Source organism: Carassius gibelio, chromosome B4 (assembly GCF_023724105.1).
Source record: "Carassius gibelio isolate Cgi1373 ecotype wild population from Czech Republic chromosome B4, carGib1.2-hapl.c, whole genome shotgun sequence".
NCBI classification, from domain to species: domain Eukaryota; kingdom Metazoa; phylum Chordata; class Actinopteri; order Cypriniformes; family Cyprinidae; genus Carassius; species Carassius gibelio.
In genome coordinates this window covers 15329926-15352253 of record NC_068399.1, presented here as the reverse complement: position 1 = coordinate 15352253, position 22328 = coordinate 15329926, and the positions used below count along the sequence as shown (strand labels likewise).

At 39.6% G+C, this 22328-nt stretch overlaps 1 protein-coding gene across 4 annotated transcripts in view; it reads left to right on the top strand.

The window, feature by feature from the left end:
- cacna1c (calcium channel, voltage-dependent, L type, alpha 1C subunit) overlaps positions 1–22328 on the top strand; it is a 136480-nt gene that overhangs the window by 108082 nt on the left and 6070 nt on the right. The window contains exons 16-48 of one of the 4 annotated variants that reach the window (XM_052553968.1): positions 2–116; positions 361–481; positions 946–1015; positions 1312–1444; positions 1572–1701; positions 1795–1854; positions 1994–2100; positions 2917–3004; positions 3121–3228; positions 3408–3460; positions 3566–3712; positions 4132–4333; positions 4429–4587; positions 4671–4781; positions 5620–5703; positions 6332–6415; positions 9081–9113; positions 11006–11143; positions 11993–12058; positions 12204–12295; positions 12386–12542; positions 12721–12848; positions 12968–13064; positions 13142–13244; positions 13353–13454; positions 15528–15655; positions 15737–15871; positions 17947–18287; positions 18418–18444; positions 19636–19752; positions 20497–20618; positions 20718–20815; positions 20902–21246. In XM_052553968.1, coding sequence (XP_052409928.1) covers positions 2–116; positions 361–481; positions 946–1015; positions 1312–1444; positions 1572–1701; positions 1795–1854; positions 1994–2100; positions 2917–3004; positions 3121–3228; positions 3408–3460; positions 3566–3712; positions 4132–4333; positions 4429–4587; positions 4671–4781; positions 5620–5703; positions 6332–6415; positions 9081–9113; positions 11006–11143; positions 11993–12058; positions 12204–12295; positions 12386–12542; positions 12721–12848; positions 12968–13064; positions 13142–13244; positions 13353–13454; positions 15528–15655; positions 15737–15871; positions 17947–18287; positions 18418–18444; positions 19636–19752; positions 20497–20618; positions 20718–20815; positions 20902–21246 — 4001 coding nt within the window. Of the gene's footprint in view, position 1; positions 117–360; positions 482–945; positions 1016–1308; positions 1445–1571; positions 1702–1794; positions 1855–1993; positions 2101–2916; positions 3005–3120; positions 3229–3407; positions 3461–3565; positions 3713–4131; positions 4334–4428; positions 4588–4670; positions 4782–5619; positions 5704–6331; positions 6416–9080; positions 9129–11005; positions 11144–11992; positions 12059–12203; positions 12296–12385; positions 12543–12720; positions 12849–12967; positions 13065–13141; positions 13455–15527; positions 15656–15736; positions 15872–17946; positions 18288–18417; positions 18445–19635; positions 19753–20496; positions 20619–20717; positions 20816–20901; positions 21247–22328 lie in introns of all 4 variants that reach the window. The other 3 variants (XM_052553966.1, XM_052553965.1, XM_052553967.1) reach the window with 3 other exon arrangements.

Sequence of the window (22328 nt, the reverse complement as noted above, 5' to 3'; positions counted from 1 at the left end):
GACATCCTCCTGAATGTCTTCTTGGCCATTGCTGTGGACAACCTGGCAGACGCAGAGAGTCTGACATCAGCGCAGAAAGAGGAAGAGGAGGAGAAAGAGAGGAAGAAGCTGGCTAGGTTCAGTGACTCACAGTTCACCTGAGTGCAATGCTTTGAGACGTTCTGAGGGCCTGTAAAACTGCCCCCTGCTTAATGAGCTCATTAAGTGTATCAGTCATGACTTCATTAGTTTAACACTGAGAGAATTAAGTATAATTTTACAGAAGTGTTTTTGCCCCTCTGAAGAGCTGTAAATACAGGTGCTTAGTGGGACCGTAAAGCTGCACACGGACACATTTATGATGCAGTTTCTGTCTTACAGAACGGCCAGTCCAGAGAAGCGTCAGGACTCTGAGAAACCACCTCTGGAGGATGAAAAGAAAGAGGAAAAGATTGAACTAAAATCCATCACTTCTGATGGAGAGACGCCAACTGCTACTAAGGTCACTATCAAGAGGCCACATAGAAACACAGATTAAAGGGCGCCTATTATGCCCCTTTTTATAAGATGTAATAGAAATCTCAGGTGTCCCCAGAATGTGTCTGTGAGGTTTCAGCTCGAAATAATCCACAGATCATCTATAATTTCATTTTGAAAATGCCTATTTTGAGTGGAAGCGGAAACGCACCGTTTTCGTGCATGTCTCTTTAAATGCAAATTAGCTACACAGCATGGAGTATCAACAAAAACATGATCAAACAGAAGACACTACTGTTTAAATGAATGTTTTCTGTCATTGAAAATTAAAAATATAGGCCACACACAAATATTTAGACATTTAAAGATGCAAATTCATATTTTTAATTACCTTATAATTAAGGATTTTTTATTTATAAGCCTATTATTAATTTATAATAATATAAAATATTTTAAAATGGCTTTTTATGGTTTGCCTTCTGATTTTAGATCAACATCGATGAGTACACAGGGGAGGAGAATGAGGAGAAGAATCCATATCCTGTGAACGATTTCCCAGGTGTGTTAAGAGAAAGTGTTAAAAACATGTCATTAAAAAAACTGAAGAAACGGTCAAAAGCAATTCCACAGAAGAGCCCGGGCCTGTTTTATTCAGCTCTGGGAGCACTCCATGTGGATTGTTTTTCAGCTGAGCAAAGATCCTTCTTTTTACCCTTGTTGAATTCTCCCAAGTTCAACACATTTCCTGCTCTCTGCCATCTTCACTTTTTTTTTACAGTAATATGGAAATGTTGAGGGATGGATGACGTGTGGAATTCTTTCCGAAAAGTCTCTCTTGTTTGTTCTTTTCAGCAGGAGAGGAGGACGATGAGGAGCCAGAGATGCCAGTAGGTCCTCGTCCACGTCCGCTCTCCGACATTCAGCTGAAGGAGAAAGCTGCCCCCATGCCAGAAGCCAAAGCTTTCTTTATTTTCAGCTCCTCTAACAAGTATGAAAAGCACAAACACATGTACAGACCTTGATTTCCACATCAGTGGGTTATGCTATTTAGTATGTTTTCAAGATCCAAAACTCTTTCTCAAACCCATTTTCTCCGCTCTCTCTCTCTTCTGTAGGTTCAGGGTTTTGTGTCATAAGATTGTAAACCATAACATCTTCACCAATTTAATCCTGTTCTTTATACTGCTGAGCAGTATTTCACTGGCAGCGGAGGACCCAGTGAATAATGACTCATTCAGGAATCAGGTACACACAAACACACACTGACATGTCCATCACATTTGTAGCGCTGCTGTTACGAGGCTTTGATATGTGCGTGTCTTTCTTTTCCTCTGATAGATTCTAGGCTATGCAGATTATGTGTTTACAGGAATCTTCACCATAGAGATCATATTAAAGGTAAATGTACTTTTTAAAGGTCCAAGTGTCCCAGTTCATTTCATGCTAATAATATCTTTCCTACTACAGCCCTCTCTGTGTTTCTTTCATACTCATCTAAATCCTCACTGACTCTCCATTTGTCCACTGTTCCTCTCAGATGACAGCGTATGGAGCGTTCCTACATAAGGGTTCATTTTGTCGGAATTATTTTAATATTTTGGATCTGGTGGTGGTCAGTGTGTCTCTGATCTCCTCTGGAATTCAGTAAGTATCTTTTGCCAAACTAACTAGTACTACTGCTTCTCATGGCACAACATATTCAGTGGCACCCTTTTTGATACTAATGTCCAATCAAATTCTATGTATGTCCACCAACTCAGTTTTGTTATTATAAACTACAACTACAACAATTAAAACAAGTTATATATATATATGTGTGTGTGTGTGTGTGTGCGTGTGTGTGTGTGTGTGTGTGTGTGTGTAAAACTGTAAAAAATATATATATATATATTATATATTATATTATATCTATATTATAACTTTTTAAAAAATATTTCATTTTTATAATTATTTATTAAAATGTTATATAATACAATAAATACAATAATTTTAAAAAGCACATAACAAAATGACTAAAAATAGAATGGAAATTTTAAATGTAAAAACGAAAGCTAAATTGTTATAAATATCCAAATATTAATAAATACTATAATATATTAATAAATACTATAAAAGTATGTAAATAATACTCAATTATTATTAACAGATGCTGTCTGCTGTCTATATATATATATATATATATATATATATATATATATATATATATATATATATATATATATATATATATATATATATATATAATTGATACAATTTATCATTAAAAAAAAAGTTGTAAAAGTCTTTGGTGTGAACATACATTTTTTTTTTTTTTTTTTTTTTTATTTGATTAGTGTGTTTAATCAAATGTATCCAAACTCCACTGCTGTCTGTGGGCATCTGCTTCTCTGGATAGTGTTGTCACATGATCAGTAATTAGCCGTTCTGATTGGTGGTGCCAAACTGTGCTGTGATTCACAGGTCAAGTGCCATTAATGTAGTGAAGATTCTCAGAGTGCTGAGGGTGTTGAGGCCCCTGAGAGCAATCAACAGAGCCAAGGGCCTCAAAGTGAGTCTCTCATTCACAAAAAAAAAATCACCCCAAAAACTGTTCAGATGAGTCTGACCTACACTTTCCGTTCAGTGTGATGTTGTTTTAAATGAGAGCTGTGTTTGCATCCACAGCATGTGGTCCAGTGTGTGTTTGTAGCCATCCGTACCATCGGGAACATCGTCATCGTCACCACTTTGCTGCAGTTCATGTTTGCCTGTATTGGTGTTCAGCTTTTCAAGGTAAGTTGTGCTGTCTCACGATGCATACTTAACTGAGCAAAACAGTGACCGGGTTATACAGTACATCACTGCTAAAAATCTACTTCTCTATAAAAAAAATGAATTGAATTTTTAGTCCTGTGGCATTGTATGTGCTGTTGTAAAATGTTCATGTGTGTAAACTGGGGTTTGTTTTCTAGGGCAAATTCTCCTACTGCACAGACACCTCTAAACAGACACAGGCCGAATGCCGGTAACTCCATTTGCCTTTGGAAAATAAACAAATACAGTAACATTTATGGGAAAAAACCAGCTTGTTCATATGTGTATGTGTGTGCACTCTGTGTGTGTATTACAGGGGGTCCTATATATTATACAAAGACGGGAATGTTGGGAAGCCAGAGAAAGCACAGCGTTCATGGGAGAACAGTGAATTCAACTTTGATGATGTCCTGCAGGGCATGATGGCTCTGTTTGCCGTGTCCACTTTTGAGGGCTGGCCAGGGTGCGACACACAAACACACTCACACTTGCTCACACACATACTTCTTCTTACACATGAGTTTCATAAGTTTAATGTTATGATTTTTTATTGTTTTGTAATAAAATAAGTTTCTAATGCTCACCAAGACTGCATTTTTTTTATTTGATTAAAAAATACAAGTAATATAGTGAAATGTTATAACATTTTTACAGAACTGTTTTATATTGCAATATATTTTAAAATATATCATTGATTTGGCAAATCAGATTTTTCAGCATCATTACTGCAGTCTTCAGTGTCTCACGATCCTTCAGAAATAGTTCTAATATGCAGATTTTGTGCTCATGAAACATTTCTTGTTCATATTTTTGTGGAAACAGTTTTAAATATATGTAAATAATGTTTGAAACGCTGACAAGAAGCTCTCTGTTCTCCCACAGGCTCCTCTACAGAGCCATCGACTCCCATACCGAGGATGTTGGCCCAGTCTACAACTACCGTGTGATCATCTCTATATTCTTCATCATCTACATCATCATCATCGCCTTCTTCATGATGAACATATTCGTAGGTTTCGTCATTGTCACATTTCAGGAGCAGGGAGAGCAAGAGTACAAAAACTGTGAGCTGGACAAGAACCAGGTAGACTGATGACAATATCTCTACAGGAACACAGCGAGCGATTAAAAGCCTGACTCTAGTTACATCTCCATCCTCTTCTGTGTGTGTGTGTACAGCGTCAGTGTGTGGAATATGCCCTGAAGGCCCGTCCCCTGCGCAGGTACATCCCCAAGAACCCGTATCAGTACAAGGTGTGGTACGTGGTCAACTCCACCTACTTTGAGTACCTGATGTTCACCCTCATCCTTCTCAACACCATCTGCCTGGCCATGCAGGTCAGTATGCTCAATAACTGAATTAATACGCATATACTCCAATACACAAATCTAATCTTTTTGAATCATTTATGCGTTTGCAGCATCATGGCCAATCTCAGTCCTTCAGCAAAGCCATGAATATCCTCAATATGTTGTTCACCGGCCTCTTCACTGTGGAAATGATCCTCAAACTCATCGCCTTCAAACCCAGGGTACGCCATGCGGGTTTATTATTTTTATTCCAAATCATTCTATTATTAGACGTTTGTTTAGAGGAACTTTCCTGAAGTCTTTAAAATGAAATTATATATTATATATAAAAAAATAAATCATATTTGAGATTATTAGACTTTAAGCTATTGTTAAAATTGAAGTCCCAGCATGCACTACACACAGTTCTTTCTTGAGAGTGTTTTGAATCGTGTGCTGTTTAACTAACACTTTTTACAGCTGTCCTCCAGGCTAAATGTTTTCCATTCCGGTTTTTGTTTGTTTACAGCGGATAACACGCTGCTTATCTTCAGAAATGTCACGTCTCACTTATTTAACCCTAGTCTTCGACCTGAAATGTTTTAGTCACTAGTTTTGCCCCAGACGAGGACTGAAGTGAATGTAACGTAAAACGACAGTCTCTCTCTCTCGCTCTTCTTCAGAGATGAGTTTCATCGCCTGCCTTAAGACGTTAATTCCATCAGTTAGTGTTTAAAGAGTTTCATTTCTCGCATAACTTGGCAGCCATTTCCAGTCCATTAAAGGTTTTCCCGCTCTATAAAGCACAAATCAGATAAAGATGGTGTTGGTAGAGATGCCATCCGCTGCCCCGAAAACCATCTTTTCCTTGTAAATGAGAGCATTGACACAAACGAACAGATTTAATCAGTAATTTCCTGAAAGTCCATAATTGTTCTGAATGGTGTTTGGCTAACGAGATGCATTGTGGGTTGACTGTGCTCATGCATCATGGGTACGGCAGTGCTAGTGATGGTCATTTCTGCCTCTCTAACTGCCCTCTCTCACCCCTCACCCCCACCTTCCCCTCGTCCTGTGTAGGGTTACTTTAGTGACCCCTGGAATGTTTTTGACTTCCTCATCGTAATTGGCAGCATTATAGACGTCATTCTGAGTGAGATCAACGTAAGTACATCGCCACCTCTCTCTCTCTCTCTCTCTCTCTCTCTCTTCTCTCTCTCTTTTCCCAACTCCTTTTCTCTCTTTTGCTCTCCTGTCCATCTCTTCAGTCTTTCATTCCCCCTGTGCTTCCTGTCATTCTCTGCTCCTACTGTCTCCTCCAACTCTTCATTTCCTGTTCCGACGGCAAGATAGCTGCAGTGGCAGGTCGCCCTCTGGCAGTGAGAGGGTTATTTAGGGCAGGAGAAAAAGTGTTCGTACAGGAGAGTTTTTCGGTAGGCCCCCGTGAACGAGAGCGAGCGAGCGCTTCTTTTCATCCTCCAGGCCGTGATGTATGTTGTTTTGCTGTAACTAACAGTCACACCCGAACTAACCCAGGACCCCCGGCCGTTCTTTTCAGGGTGCTTTTGATGGATGTTTGACTGCTGCTGTGGAGCATGACAGGTCCCGGGTCATCATGGGATTCTCTGATTTCGTTTTTTGATTTCCTCACACCCGCCATTTGATTTTTATGATTTCTCCTTATGTCTTCTGTGAGTTAATTGTTCATGTGTAACTGTTTTCTTCCTTATTTTCTCCTCTCTCCTTTTCTTTTTCATTTCTCTTTTTTTTTTCTTTGTTGTTTTCCGTCCAGCATTATTTTGTTGATGCATGGAACACGTTTGATGCCCTTATTGTAGTGGGTAGTGTTGTTGATATAGCCATCACAGAGGTTAACGTAAGTAATCTCTCTCTCAATCTGCCTGCCTGCACCCCCCTTACCCTCCCACGCTAACAAAGATGAGTTGCTTTAACCCTCCACCCGCACACCTAGGCATGAATGTCCTTGTATAGCACTCAGGGTGATATATTCCGGCTTTACGGTTAATATAGACTGATGAATTGTTTTGGAAATCACTACATTAAGATCAATCTTATCAATGTTGCCGGTAACTCATTAAAATGTTTCTTTACTATTGAATCAATTCATAAACCTTCAAACTGATTTTGAAAGAAGAGCCCAGATTCTCTTGAGAAGAAACTTGTATTCCATATCTGTGTGTTATGCATGCTGTGGAAATGCATCTTTAGATTCATTTTTAGATCTATAGTTCATTAAAATGGCAAAACACTTTGTCAGTGTTTTGATGTAAAGGTACTTTTAAAAATGACTTTTTCAAAGTTTAGGGTCAATAAAATGTGTATTGTTTTTGAAAGAAGTCTCTTTTGCACAACAAGGCCATTTAAAATATACAGTAAAAACTGTAATATTGTAAATGTATTGTTGCACTTTAAAATAAAACCGTTTTCTATTTTAATATATTTTAAAATGTAATTTTATTCCTGTGATGCAAAGCTGAATTTTCAGCAGTTATTACACCAGTCTTCAGTTTCACACGATCCTTTAGAAATCATTATAATATGCTGATTGGCTGATGAAGTAAAATTTTTTTAAATCAATGCTAGAAACAGCTGTGCTGCTTAGTATTTTTTGTGTAAACAAAGATACATTTCAATCAATCAGTCAATCTGACTGCCTCCAAACGTTTGAATAGTGTATTTCAGATACAAGACTACAGCTCCATGCTCTCTGATCAAAATGTGTGAATGAAGGTTGTTTATGATTGACAGCAGTTATGCTGGAGATATACCCCTTGTGTTGCTATACACATCCATTTCAGCACTGACTGGGTTTGATTTGGTTGGAGTTTTCTCTTCATCCAGCATTTGATTTGATCTGAATGCATGACCTTTGACCCAGCATTGTGTTTGGATTGATTTCTTTTTGTTCCCCCCTTTCCTTTCCTTTGAGAAAACTCAAGCATTTTTTTTCTCATGCTTCATTAACCTGTTAATCGATCTGAATAGTGATCTGAAATGAAACTGATGAATCCGTGCTGATAGCCAGTCCCTCCTCTCAGTGCTACACGGAGATTAGAGTGAAACCCGACGACTCTGTTCTCCCTTAGAAAAGCGTTAATGTCACCCCTCCTCCCCCTGAGGCCGCTCTGCTCCTCTCAGTGCGTTGTCCTCCCTGCCTGTTGGAGGCGCTCTCTGATTCGCGGCGTCTGATTGGACAGAAGCAGGGGGTGGAGAGATGGGAGTGTTTGCCCGCTCTGTCTTGCTGACGATGCCACATTGCATCCTTCTCTATGAATGCCTCTTCTTTTCTGTCTCTCTGTTCTGCATTTTCCTCCCTTTTTTCAATGTTTTCCCTCTGTCTCTTTTCTCTTTCTTTCTTACACCCGCGCAGCATTCTTGGTAGGCCTGCTCCCTGTTTCATTAGCTCTTGACTGGCTGACAGGACAACAATCACCGAACTTAATTGGCTACGCCAGTTTTGATGTATTAAAGTAATGTCTATTGACTAACATGAAATTATGTTTTGTGAGAAAACATTTGCATATTAATTAATATTAATTTTCATCAGAAAATCGGCTCACATAGTACTAATGATGCAATGCAGCGCAAATGATTGATGCTTCTACATTAATAAATTATTTAGAATACATAATAGTTATGTATTTATTTATTTTTTCTCATGGGGGGGTGGGAAATGAGTTTAAAAGTGCTTAATTATAATAAAAAATATTATCTAATAAATGATATATAATATTTTCATGACTCACCTAATAACTGAAGTTCTCGCTGATGGGCATGATTGTAACCTCCAGGGGGCAGCGTTTACCAGTGTGTGCCAAACCTGTATATTTGTGCAATGTGAGACAATATCTGTGATATTGAGCGGCCCTTTCAGAGTGGCTCTGTGTGGAGACTTTATCACGGTAGCTGTCTCACAGATGCACATTTGGAACGAGTAATACCGTTGACCCAGTTCTGTAATGTGTGTGCTACATGCATGGTTGAGGTTGCCAGATCCTCTGCAGTTTTACCGCAAAGACATAATGAAATCAATTGAGTTGTCATCGCCACTAAAAGCGTGACACATAAAGTCAGACATTTTAGTCTACCGTGGCACTGCAGAGGATTTAGAAATCAGTCTCTCTGCATGTAGTAATTAAACACACACCTACATGCAGTCACACATACAGTCATCACTGCAGCACACACACACCGTGATAGACCTGCTGAGAGATTTTCGACTCGGCTCGTGAGAGATATGGAATCTGTGCATGTGTCTGCGTGTGTCACCAACCCATCCTCCAGTCTGCGGCTGCAGAACAGCGTATGGCTCCTCCTCAAACGGACCATGTGCTGTAGCGCCCCCAGCTGGCAGAAAGACAGACGTGCTATGAGGCGTCTCCCCTGCAAAAGGCCCAACAGATGTACCTCAAAACACAATGACGGACACTTTTCCACACAAATTCCCACACGAACACACACAGGTGTACAGTGGGTGGTTGGCGCTGATATAGCTTACATCTGTCTGCCTTTCTTTAAAGCCAGCTGACCCCTCCTCCTCTACCCCCTCCTCTGTGGTAAGACCAATGGTACGGACCAACGGTAACCAAAACCCCATCTCTCATTCCACCCCCATCACCTTGTCGACCCGTCCATTGACACCTATCATTCACCATGTGACTTCGGTATGAACGCACGTGTTCTCTCTCATCACTGTGGCATTGGGCAGGCACGTGTATATGCTGGTAGTGTGTCCATCGCCTCGACCTCTCCTCTCTCCTAGGCTGCGATGCCTGTTATTGGTGCGCTGTAGTCACATGGTCATCGCTCACGCTGTGTGTAGTCCAGTGTCGGCCTCTACTGGTCACCTCTGGTGTGACAGTTCACTACCAACTCTGAAATCAGCTGGTGCTTGTGAAAATACGATTTCCTGTGCGATGTCCACATATGCATGAAGCTTATTCTCAGTTTTGCTTGGTTTGTGCGATGTGTTTTTAGGGCATGTGTGTGCAGATGTAGGTGCTGGAGATTTAAAGGTGCACTGAGTCAATTTTTCATGTTGTGCTTATACTGACACCTAGTGGTGTGGATGCAGTGCCTTACCAAGGAAACCAGAAAATTACTGACGGCTTTATAAAAATGCTCAATTTTAAGTCATTTGAAAGCGTATCAGTAATTTCTCAGATAACAGGAGAAACCGAGGTCATGTGACCTCAAAATGGTGGATTCCATGAGGTCACCCTCTCCGTGTACTGCGGGTAAAATAATTATTGAACACATCACCATTTTTCTCAGTAAATATATTTCTAAACGTGCTGCTGACATGAAATTTTATTGATAAGTACGATAAAACAAAACAAGTTCAGAAATACTGAAATTTAACAAAACTGCGTATGACTGATGAATTCATTTTAGATAAGTGATGATTTTAAGCACATTTTTTAAAACGACAGTTCATTACGATACAATTCTATATGTAGAAGTGTTTTAATAAAGGGAAAAAACTACTGAGTGCACCTTTGAAACAGAAAGCAGCAGCTTTTTGTATGTCAACTTAGATTATAGCTATAACTAAAGTTAAATATCAGATTTGAAAGAAGCCTAAATAAACAGATAAGCCCATTTCTGACACATAAAAAAATAGTGCTTTGGTAAAACGTAATTTTGACAAAATTATAGGAAGTCATTATGGGGTAAAAACTCAAAATGATGACAAAAAGTTATAAATTAAAAAGTCGAAATTAACATACTTAGTCAGTTATGAGATAAGTCATAATTATGGCCTCATAGTAATTATAGACTTTCTAGACATCAGTCAATTAAAAACATTATAGACGTTGTCAGTGTTGACTTAATTCACAATTATGACTTATCTCAGAATTTCAATTTTGTCTTATTTCGACTTCAACTTATAATTGACTTACTATCTCATAATTTCAGCTTTTTGTCATAATTACTTTGTGTCTCATAATGACTTTTAATGTCATAGTTATAAATTACGCAAGCATTTTTTTGTTTTGTGGCAGAAATGGTACAGGATGAGATAAATGTAACGTCTGTGAACATCTGTGGGTTAGTGTCTGTGTAGTGACGCATATGTAGATTCTTATATCACCTGTGAAAAACAATATAGTGTTAAATGCTTCAATGACAAGTTACTTCAATAGAGTATTTATTAAGTATATATGATTAGTTGTGTATTGTGGTAGACATCTATAATTGCTTTGCTCCCATTTGGGATATTGTCATTGTTCCATAAAGCCACCAGACATCCTCTGTGTCTCTGTAGCTTGCTCTTGGTGGAAGTGTTTAACATGCTGTTGTAGACATATTAACTTGATTGTGTGTGTGTGTGTGTGTGTGTCACCTTGAATTGTTCTGGGTGGTGTACAAATGGTTGGGTATTTATGAGTGTGTGTGCCTCCCCATGAACATGCATATGTGTGTCTTTGTCATGCTGAAAAAGGGCCTCCAAAACACTGAAGATAACGCCAGGATTTCAATCACGTTCTTTCGGCTGTTCCGTGTGATGAGGCTGGTGAAGCTTCTGTCTCGGGGAGAGGGCATTCGGACGCTGCTCTGGACCTTCATTAAATCCTTTCAGGTGAGGAGAATGAAATGAGACAGCACTTTCTTGTGTAACTGTACAGAGAGAGATGCACTGAGGTCCAGACTTCATGCTCAAGTCCAAGTCAGGCTTTGAGCAATTAAACACCAGAAGACTAACAAACATGTTTGTGTAATTATTATATGACTGGATACAAGCAGCATGTAGTGACAATAAATTGTTAATTTGCATTATAAGCCATCTACTTAGCACGTGCCTCTAGTCGACTGTGTCCTGCCACATTCTTTGGTGTCAGAAATATTTTTAAATAATAATAATCATACTTTTATGTAGGGATGCATTGAAATAATCAATAGTGACAGTAAATAATGTTAAAAAAAAGATTTTTATTATTAAAAATATGCACAAATGTTTCTGAAAAGTATTAAAGGTTTTCAACATAATAATTATCATAAATGTTTTTGAGCATCAAATCAGCATATTAGGATGATTTCTGAAAGTGTTTTACTCTATTTTTGATAAAATAAATGCAGCCTTGCTGGACTTTCAAAAATCTTACAGACTGGTAACTTGTTATTGTGCCCCCTCCCCCCCAAAAAGCCAAAAATAAAAGAAAAAATGTATGTAGAAATTTCTATTTCTCATCTATTTTAATCAATAAAAAAAATGTAAGGAAATGATTTAAAATTACACTTTAATTTTTACAAAAAATACTTTAAAAATCTTTATTTCTAACTATGTGTATACAAAATTTAAAAGTGAAATGGAACCAAATGTGACTGTTGAAATTAAAAAAAATTCTGCTCTATTTGTGCATTTTGGATTTGCTCTGTATATTTAAACGTTCCTCTTTTTTCTTCTCCCTCTCCCTCGGTTTGTTCACAGGCTCTTCCCTATGTTGCTTTACTCATCGTAATGCTGTTCTTCATCTACGCCGTCATTGGGATGCAGGTCAGACCCAGCTTGATTTGCTTCACACTCTCTCCTCATCTTCAAGGAAATGTCTCCATGTCTGTTACAGCTCCTGTACTTGTAACAACTTGGACATGTTGGTGTGGAGCGATTCGTGATGGGTAATGTTTTTCTGACTCCACAGATGTTTGGTAAGATTGCCCTGAGGGACAACAGCCAGATCAACCGAAACAACAACTTCCAGACGTTTCCTCAGGCTGTTCTGCTGCTCTTCAGGTCAGTTTCTCTCTCTCTCTCTCTCTCTCTCTCTCTCTCTTTCACTCGTTTGAGGTCTCTCTCTCACATTGAGCTTGGGCATTTCTGTAGGTGTGCAACGGGGGAGGCATGGCAGGAAATCATGCTGGCCTGTGCCCCGGACCGCCCGTGTGAGAAGGGGTCAGAGGTCAACCACAACAGTGAACACTGTGGCAGCAACTTTGCCATCATCTACTTTGTTAGCTTTTATATGCTTTGCGCCTTCCTGGTGAGTTGACATCGATTTTCCTTCCCAGTAAGTAACGGTGTTATTGTATATCAGCTGTGAAATCATCTCCACCAGCATGACGTCCTTACCCCCTCCGTACAATGTTTACCGTATCCATAATAACAGAAGCAGCGGGTTTCCCTAGCACAAGATGATTCAGATCCTTCCTCTCCCACAGATCATTAACCTCTTCGTGGCCGTCATCATGGACAACTTTGACTATTTAACACGTGATTGGTCGATATTGGGGCCACATCACCTAGATGAGTTTAAGCGGATATGGGCAGAATACGATCCTGAGGCCAAGTCAGTCACTTCCTGTTTTGTCATCTTTAAGTTTCAGTTTCTAGATCTTATTATCAATAAATCTAGATTTTTTTATTTGTGGCGACTGAAACTGAGATCTGAGTTTTATGTAATTGCAGGGGTCGGATAAAGCACCTGGATGTGGTGACATTACTGCGCAGGATTCAGCCTCCCCTTGGATTTGGAAAGCTTTGTCCACACAGAGTGGCATGCAAGGTACAAATCTTAAGATTGTAGTAATTGTGTAGTGTGTTAGACACGTTACTTGACTTACTTTATCTGTGCATCTGCAGCGGCTTGTGTCCATGAACATGCCTCTCAATAGTGACGGGACGGTGATGTTCAACGCAACTCTCTTTGCTCTAGTAAGAACGGCTCTACGCATCAAAACTGAAGGTGTGATAGTGTCATACACGCAAATACAATTCATAAACACGCATTCATCTAATACACATCCCAACTTCTATGCACAGAAAAGTCAATGTTTGGATGTGTTTGTGTCAGGTAACCTGGAGCAAGCAAATGAGGAACTCAGAGCCATCGTGAAGAAGATCTGGAAGAGGACGAGCATGAAGCTGTTGGATCAAGTTGTTCCCCCTGCTGGAGGTGGGTGATGGCAAAAGGTCAAAGGTCGACCAATTACATACAGTCACTATCATTCATAATTTTGGGGTTGGGGTTTTTAGTGTTTTTGAAAGAAGTCTCTTGTGCTCACCAAGGCTGCATTCATTTAATCAAAAATACATTATAAAAACTACTGTTTTCTGTTTTAATATACTTTCAAATGTAATTTATTTAGGGATGCACCGAAATGAAAATTCGTGGCCGAAACCAAAAACCGAAAAAGAGAAAACCAAGGCCGAAAACCGAAACCGAAACACAGAAAGAAATTATGCCAATTATTAGTACCATTGCATTTATTGCTATGACCGTGTACTAACTTTACTAAAATTAAGACATTGCAATTGCATAAATTAATATTAAAGTTTCAAAGATAATTACAATTACATAACTTATTTAAAAAAAAACATAAAAATACATAATTACAAATGATGCAAATATTTATTAAGCACATTGCAACAATGCACAGTATAAAATGAAATTCAAACTAAAAATGTATCTGTAATAAACAAATCTCCATATTCATCGGGAAGAAGGAGGCGGGAACCGGCGCACAATCAAAACTCATTTTAATAATTCATAAATAAATACAAAACGGCGCACCAGCCCCTCACGGACGACTGGTGCGCACAAATAAAAGCCAAAACATAAAATAACGTCCCAGGCCTGGTCCTCTCTCGTCCTTCACGGTCGTCACTCCAGTTTTATATCCTTCCATCTCCTACGTGGGACTCGATACTAGCGGTGGGGCTCAGGTGTAGCTCATCTCCAATCACTACACCTGGCCTCACTCCTCGTTCCCACGTCCCTCGGCCCCGCCCCACTCGCCACAGTATCCCACTCATATGTATATTTAATAATAATGTACAGGCCTACTGGCCTGCAGAAAGGTTTTAAAATGAACAGTTCTCTCATAAAAACAAAGTGCATTTAGGTGAAGTGCATTTGAAATTTTTCTATGTAGGACTAGAAAGTGCATTACTTCTCCAGTTGGCAAGACTGTTATCACTTCTGGGGATGGGGACTTCAGACAGATAACCATCTAGCTGTTGAGCAGTTGAGCTTGTCATCTGCCTGACATTTGAGAAATATTTGAGAGAGTGTATTTAAATAGGGCCAGGGCATAAATAAACATTTTTATCAAATTAAAGCAGAAATCTAGCATAAATACGGCTACAATCTGATATTATGTATGTATGTGTGTGTGTGTGTGTGTGTGTGTGTATATAGTAGCCTAAGAACAAAATAGCCAACGTATTATTATTATTTGAGGCACTTTCTTGCAGAATTCCACTGAACATATCAGACAACGATGGTGCATGCCACTCATCTGGTGCAGAGACCAGTCTTTTCTGCGCTCTGATCTCAGTCTCCGGCGCTTGGCTCTTCTCCGTCTCCACGCGGGTTCTCCGCATCCAGCGCGGCCTGGATCATTTCTCGTGCGCGCTGCCTTATTTCCGCATCCAAGTAACGTTAATGGTCTTTATAACGCGGATCAAGCACATTCGCGATGAAGTGCAGAGGATCCGAAAAGATCTCAATGAGACGTGTGCTAACAGACTCTATCTATAAGACTGTACTTTTCTTTGTTTTTACTTCGTGGTCCATCTTAATCTCTTTGTTAGGAGACGCTTTAGTTCTGCGAATAAAGGAGTAAGAAGAGAGAGAATGTTCTCACTGGTGTGAAGTGAATGTCGCGGGGAGCTCGTGGTCTGCGCTATGCAGGTGCACGTGCAGGTCGCGGTTTCTGTTTGCGTCATCACATCATTTCGGCTGAAAATTTTCGGTGGCCGAAATTTCGGTGCATCCCTACGATGGCAAAGCTGTACATATGCTGATTTAGTGCCAAACATTACTTAATATTATCAGTGTAGAAAACAGTTGTTGCTTAATATTTGAGTGATATATTTTAAAGTTCAAAGGAACATTGTTTATTTTGAATAGAACTCTTTTGTAGCATTATACATTTGTACTGTCACTTTCGATCAGTTTAACGAGTCCCTGCTGAATAAAACCTGAGTGTGTGTGTGTGTGTGTGTGTGTTTCCTTGCCCAACAGATGATGAAGTAACCGTTGGGAAGTTCTATGCCACATTCCTGATTCAGGAATACTTCAGGAAATTTAAGAAGCGCAAGGAACAGGGCCTGGTGGCCAAAATTGCCCCAAAGACTGCTCTTTCACTGCAGGTGGGTCCACCAGACCATCAGCTATAACAGAAAATGTGTTTTGTTTGCATATGAATGTGCCTGTTTGTGTGTTGTGACCAGGCTGGCCTGCGTACACTGCATGATATGGGTCCTGAGATCAGAAGAGCGATATCAGGAGATCTGACTGTGGAGGAGGAGCTAGAGAGAGCAATGAAGGAAACCGTGTGTGCTGCTTCTGAGGATGATATCTTCAGGGTAAAGGTCTGATATTGCCTCTTATTTCCTCTCCTGCGCTCTGCTCACATCATCGCTTCTGCTGCCGGAGCTTCTGCCCACCTGCATGGGACCATCAGCCAGATCCTCCAACCAGGCTGCGAAGGGTCCCAGAGCTGCTTGTGTAGATTCATCGCACAGCATTGAGGACTCAGAATGATTTTCTTTCTTTAGTTATTAGTTTTACAAGCTTGTAATCTAAAAGTATCAGAAACCATTAAGGAACAGTGCTTTGCCCTCATCGCACAGACTAGATCGTTATAGAATTAGTTAAATTAATAGTTAAATTATTAAATTAACCATCAGTGATGTTACATTCATAGACCATTTAGAAAAATCAAAAAAATGGCTGCTGTCTGAATGTGAGTGCAGAGTGAACAGAGGAAGTGAAAGTGTTTGTGTTCGTCTGTGTGTGCGCATCTGGATGTTCATTTACCGTTTACCTTGGTATTAACATCCGTATACTAACATTCGTTATATATACATAGTAATAGAATTTGTATTAACATTCTCGTTAGTGATCCGATCACAAGCAGGCATCAAATACAGCTGAAAAAGTGATGTAATGCATCCTAGAAGCGTATTGAAATCTGAATTCTCAATCCACACATATGGCCACACATATTTGTCAACACCAATATGACAAAAAACAAGCCTTGTTTAAGAGGAATCTAACCATATACATACATAATTGCACGTCACTTCAAAGTAATAACTCTCATTGAAAGTGAGGGATTTTAGGTACAAGGCTATAACAAAATATAAATTTTTATGTTGAGATCTCAAGAAAAACATGTCAAGATCATGATGTAGTGCTTAAAGGGTTAGTTCACCCAAAAATGAAAATTATGTCATTAATACTCACCCTCATGTCGTTCCAAACCCATAAGACCTTTGTTCATCTTCAGAAACACAAATTAAGATGTTTCTAATTAATCTGAGAGCTTTCTGATACTGCATAGACAGCGATGGAACTACCGTGTTCAAAGTTCAGAAAGGTAGTAAGGACATCATTAAAATAGTCCATGTGACATCAGTGATTTAGGGTGCTTTCACACCTGCCTCATTTAGTTCGGTTGAATCGTACCAGAGTTTGTTTCCCCCTTTGGTGCGGTTCGATTGGGCAGGTGAGAAAGCAGCAATCACACTCGGGTGCGGACTAAAAGCAGACCAAACAAGCGTAACGAAACCTGCTTGAAGAGGTGGTCTCGGTTCGTTTGTGGTGAGAATGTGATCCGACCTCGAACTGACCCAACTGCAAAAAGTACTGATCATTTTTGGACTAAACCAGCTGCCGTAGTCAGCTGCGTTGTGCATTATGGGATGAGGAAGTGTTAGTTGACAGTTTGCACTTTAGCATGGCAGCTCGTAGACAAATTTGGAGTAGTGAGGAGCGGAGCCTCATAGAAATTTGGTCTGATGACCATGAGCATGTCAGAGTTAAGAAGAATTAATGTACGCCTCCGCTTGAAGTTGCGAGCGATTCCCGCTCGCCGTTTGCAGTACATTAGAACGTTGTTTTCAAGGCGCATCCGCGCTTCATTATAGAAATGTATTTTTTGCATATTGTGGTGTATACAAACAATGTACTAGATTATGGCCAGGGACAAAACCAGCCCGCGCAGTCGTGTAGTTGTTTTGTCTCCGTGTTGTTTGCTGGCTTTTCCTCTTATGTTGGAATTTTCCCACATGTAAATTCTGGCCAATCGAAAAGCAGTTTAGGAAATACGTAATGGCCAATGAGTGATGTAGATGTTGTCATGTGACTGCATTTTGGTTCGTTTCAACTGGTACGGAAAAAATATCTAAATTTGTGTTTTGAATATGAAAAAGGGTCTTACAGGTTTAGAACGACATGATGGTGAGTAATTAATGACAGAATTTTCATTTTTAGGTGAACTATTCCTTTAATGCTTAGGGCTTCTGTATTATAAAAATCTGTATGTAGTGATTGAAATCTACTGAATAATCACTGGACATGTTAATACCAGGTGTGAACGGGAAGGGATGATGAGGTTTGCTTAAACGTGACCACTCGTGTATATTTATCTTTGCAGCGGTCTGGCGGTCTCTTCGGTAACCACGTCAACTACTACCACCAGAGTGATGGCCACGCCTCCTTCCCACAGTCCTTCACAACACAGCGGCCGTTGCACATCAGTAAATCCGGGAGTCCCGGCGAGGCAGAATCTCCCTCTCATCAGAAGCTCGTCGACGCCACCTTCACTCCGAGCAGTTACTCTTCCTCAGGATCCAACGCAAACATCAACAACGCCAACAACACAGCCATCGGACACCGGTACCCCAAACCTACCGTCAGCACAGTGGATGGAAACACGGGGCCACCCCTCACCACTGTCCCACTACCACGGCCCACATGGTGCTTTCCTAACAAGAGGTATGAAGCCATATTCCTTGTGTAGTTGAATGCAGATGTGTAGATGAGTTAATGGGAAGATGTTCAGGTTTGTCAGAATCTGGTTCCTGATTGTGGTTTGTCTTGCCCCTGATTGTCTCATGTGGACCAGGAGCTGTTTCTATGACACTTTCATGCGGTACGTTCCTCACACGGAGACCAAGAGAAACCTCATCACTTTGGAAGGCTGGCATATGCTCTGTCTATACTAGGGTGGATCTGAAGCTAAATGTTTGCAACACACATTCTCAGTGTGTTGTGAGATCCACTTTATACATAACTTAAACTAGCAGGATCTGTGAGCGGCTTCTCTGATTGGCTGACAGCTGAGTGAGCATGTGCTAGGCCAGTGCTTCTCAACTGGTTTTCCGTCAGAATCTGGATTTTACGCTCTCATCAACAAATCATTTTTTTCAAAAGCTGTATTATTACAATTAATGGCACTATTAATGTTTTGAAATGTGGAAACTGATATTTCCTACTGACACACTACAGCAAAAGAGAGAAATAACTTATTTAGCTAGTAATCTTAATGTAAAAAGTTAATTTAGATAATTAAATACTAAAATAGTATAAATACAAAAATAATGCTGCTGACAGATTAATTTGTAGAAAAATTCTGTAGAAATAAAAGAAATTACAAAAGCAAATAATACAATTACTAAAACTTAAAATGATAACTGAAATTATCAGTCAACAATATAAGTCTGTTTATTTTGTAATATAAAATAGTAGCTTGTTCATTATAACTAAGCAAGTTTAAAGCATATGGTTAGTTGCATTATTTTTCTTTGTGTCACACCAGTTGAGAACCGCTCTGCTGGGCCATGTAATTGTTTGTTTTGAAGCTCATCCGCTGGTCATTTCCAGGCTGTACTGGAGGGGCTCTTCCTTTAGACCAAAATACAGAAGCATCAATTTAATAAACTGGACATGCTGCTACTTTTTTGTTTTGTTTGTGCTAACAGATGCAGCACAATCCTGGGAGCAGGATATGCACTTATTTCTGTTAGTGGAGCTCCAGTCTTTATGAAGTGCCCCTTTACAATCTTTTCCTCCTCTTAAATCTAATATCATAAGGTTTCTATGCAAGAATAATAGCAGTGCTTCTGTAATGTGACACAACCAATTAAAACTGTGCTGTAAGGTTTGTTAGACATCATCAAACCTTAAGCTGCTATAGTTGTGTTCACATTATAATAGCCTTATGAGAGCTTGAGGAGAGAGTAACTGCAGTTACCCGTATAGGTGCGCTTTCTTCACTTATCGAAGCCTTTCAGATGCTAAAGATGTGCAATATGTTTATGGTTCACCTGTGTGTTTTGTGAAGCTCTGATTCCAGTGACAGTCGTCTCCCTATAATACGGCGAGAGGAAGCATCTACAGATGAGACGTACGATGAAACATTTCTAGACGAGAGAGATCAGACCATGCTCTCAATGGACATGTAATACTGCATTCATCTGTTTTGGTTCATAGCAGAATATTTAATGCAACAATAAGCCACAGGAATGAGTGAGATACGGTTTAATTCTTTGCTAATTTTCTTCATATAAACTAGTAAAAAATGGTTTAGTAGAAGTTGTCAAGTCTGACCCCCTCATATTAATAGTGCCTTCCAAACAGCTGGTCATAATGGTCCTAAAAACAGAAGTCATTTGATATGAATGCATTATATATAAATTCAGTCACGTCATACTTTTATTCAGCAAGGATGCAAATCAATCAAAAGTGACAATAAACATTGTAGTATATATTTAGAATGTTACAAAATATTTTTATTTCAAAGAAATGAAAAATAATACGAAAAATTACTTTCTCTTTATCATAAAATATTTATAAATATTTAGCTGTGCAAGTGTTTTCAACATTGATCGTGCGACACTGAAGACTGGAGTAATGGCTGCTGGAAATTTCATTTTGCATCACAGAAATAAATTACATTTGATAATATATTCAAATATAAAAGTGTTAATTTAAATGGTAACAAAACAGTCGTGTTTACTGGATTTTTTTTAATCAAATAAATGAAGTCTTGATGAGCATCAGAGACTTCTTTCAAAAATGAAAATCTTTTCAACAATTCTAAAATATATTGCGGGACATATATTGACTTGACAATATTGTGGGATTCAGGCTCACTAGAAAGAGTAATATTTTAATGTTTTGAATGTATGTGTGTGGGGTGCAGGCTGGAATTTCAGGATGAAGAGAGCAAGCAACTGGCTCCAATGGTGGAGGCAGATGTAGGGGAAGAGAGGAGGCCGTGGCAGTCTCCACGAAGACGGGCGTTTCTCTGCCCCACTGCACTGGGTACATACTCGCACACATTCATAATACAAGTCAGTACAGTCAATAGTCTTACTTCAAATGTGACGCTGAAGTCAAGTGTACATTTACTTTTCAATACAGGTCGACGGTCTTCCTTTCACTTCGAGTGTCTCAGAAAACATAACAGACCTGATGTTTCTCAGAAAACAGCACTACCATTGCACCTAGTGCATCATCAGGTGAGTTTATGCACGCACACACACCCACACATGCATTTATTTTTTATGTTGTTTGTCTTCACTTATTCATCTTGTGTTTTTCAAAGGCTTTGGCTGTGGCAGGGTTGAGTCCCCTGCTGAGACGGAGTCATTCTCCGACGCTGTTCACGCGTCTGTGCTCCACACCTCCTGCGAGTCCCAGCGGCCGCAGCGGGGGCGGGCCGTGCTACCAGCCCGTTCCGTCCCTGCGGCTAGAGGGCAGCGGATCTTATGAGAAACTCAACAGCAGCATGCCGTCTGTGAACTGCAGCTCGTGGTACAGTGACAGTAATGGCAACCACAGCAGGAGTGTGCAGAGGACGCAGCGACCCGTGTCCCTCACAGTTCCTCCGGTCACACGCAGAGACTCCACATCCCTGTCGCACGGGAGCGCCTGCAGCCTCGTGGAGGCCGTAAGCTGCATTTTCTTAAAGCCAGACACCATAGAACTGATCATTTTTAAGATTTAGGGCTATTGTCATGGCAAAACTTGTCATCTTCAGACTTGTAGATAGAAAACATCCAAAAATACACATTTCATGGGATAGTTCACCCAAAAATGAAAATTCTGTCATTAATTACTCACCCTGGTGTCGTTCCAAACCCGTAAGACCTTCAACTTCTGAACACAAATTAAATCCGAGAGCTTTTTGACCCTGCATGTACAGCAATGCAAAGATCATGTTCAAGGCCCAGGAAGTTAGGAAGGATATCGTTAAAATAGTCCATGTGACATCAGTGGTTCAACTGTAATGTTATGAAGCTATAAGAATACTTATTGTGCACAAATAAAACAAACAAAAAAAGTATTTCATGCCACTCTTCCATTCACAAGAGTACCATGATGCATGTGTGTGGTGCTGCTTACACAGGACCCGGTGTTCTGACATAGAACCCAGATGTCCTGCACCTAGGAATGGCTGACGTGAAACTGTTGTTTCGACACATTGTTTCGAAACACTGCTCCAAAGTGTGATTCGAAACACCCATGTTATGTGACTAAGATGAATCAAAGCATCGGGGCATTTCTCAATTGTTTCGAGACCCGAATCTGCATTTGATCGACGGGTCAGGAACAAACCACACCAATCGCACATCTGTCTCAACCGAACTCCCACAGAGTATAAAAGCAGAGTTAATGCAGCAGAACAATTCATATAAAAAAAGTCTTTATATGTTAAGTATTCTCGTAGCTTAATAATATTAAGGTAGAACCACTGATGCCACAGACTATTTAAAGTATGCTCCTACTACCTTTCTGGGTATGCATTGTCAATAAGACCTCAAATTAATTAAAAATGTTCATTTGTGTTCTGAAGCTGATCTAAGGTCTTACAGGTTTGGAATGACACAAGGGTGAGTAATTAACCACAGAATCCCTATAAGTGTTTATTTACATATTTATGCGTTTAGTTACATTTGTTACATACCATATTTACCTACACTACACCAAAAATAAGAGTTCTTTATTGGCATTGATGGTTTTATGAAGAAT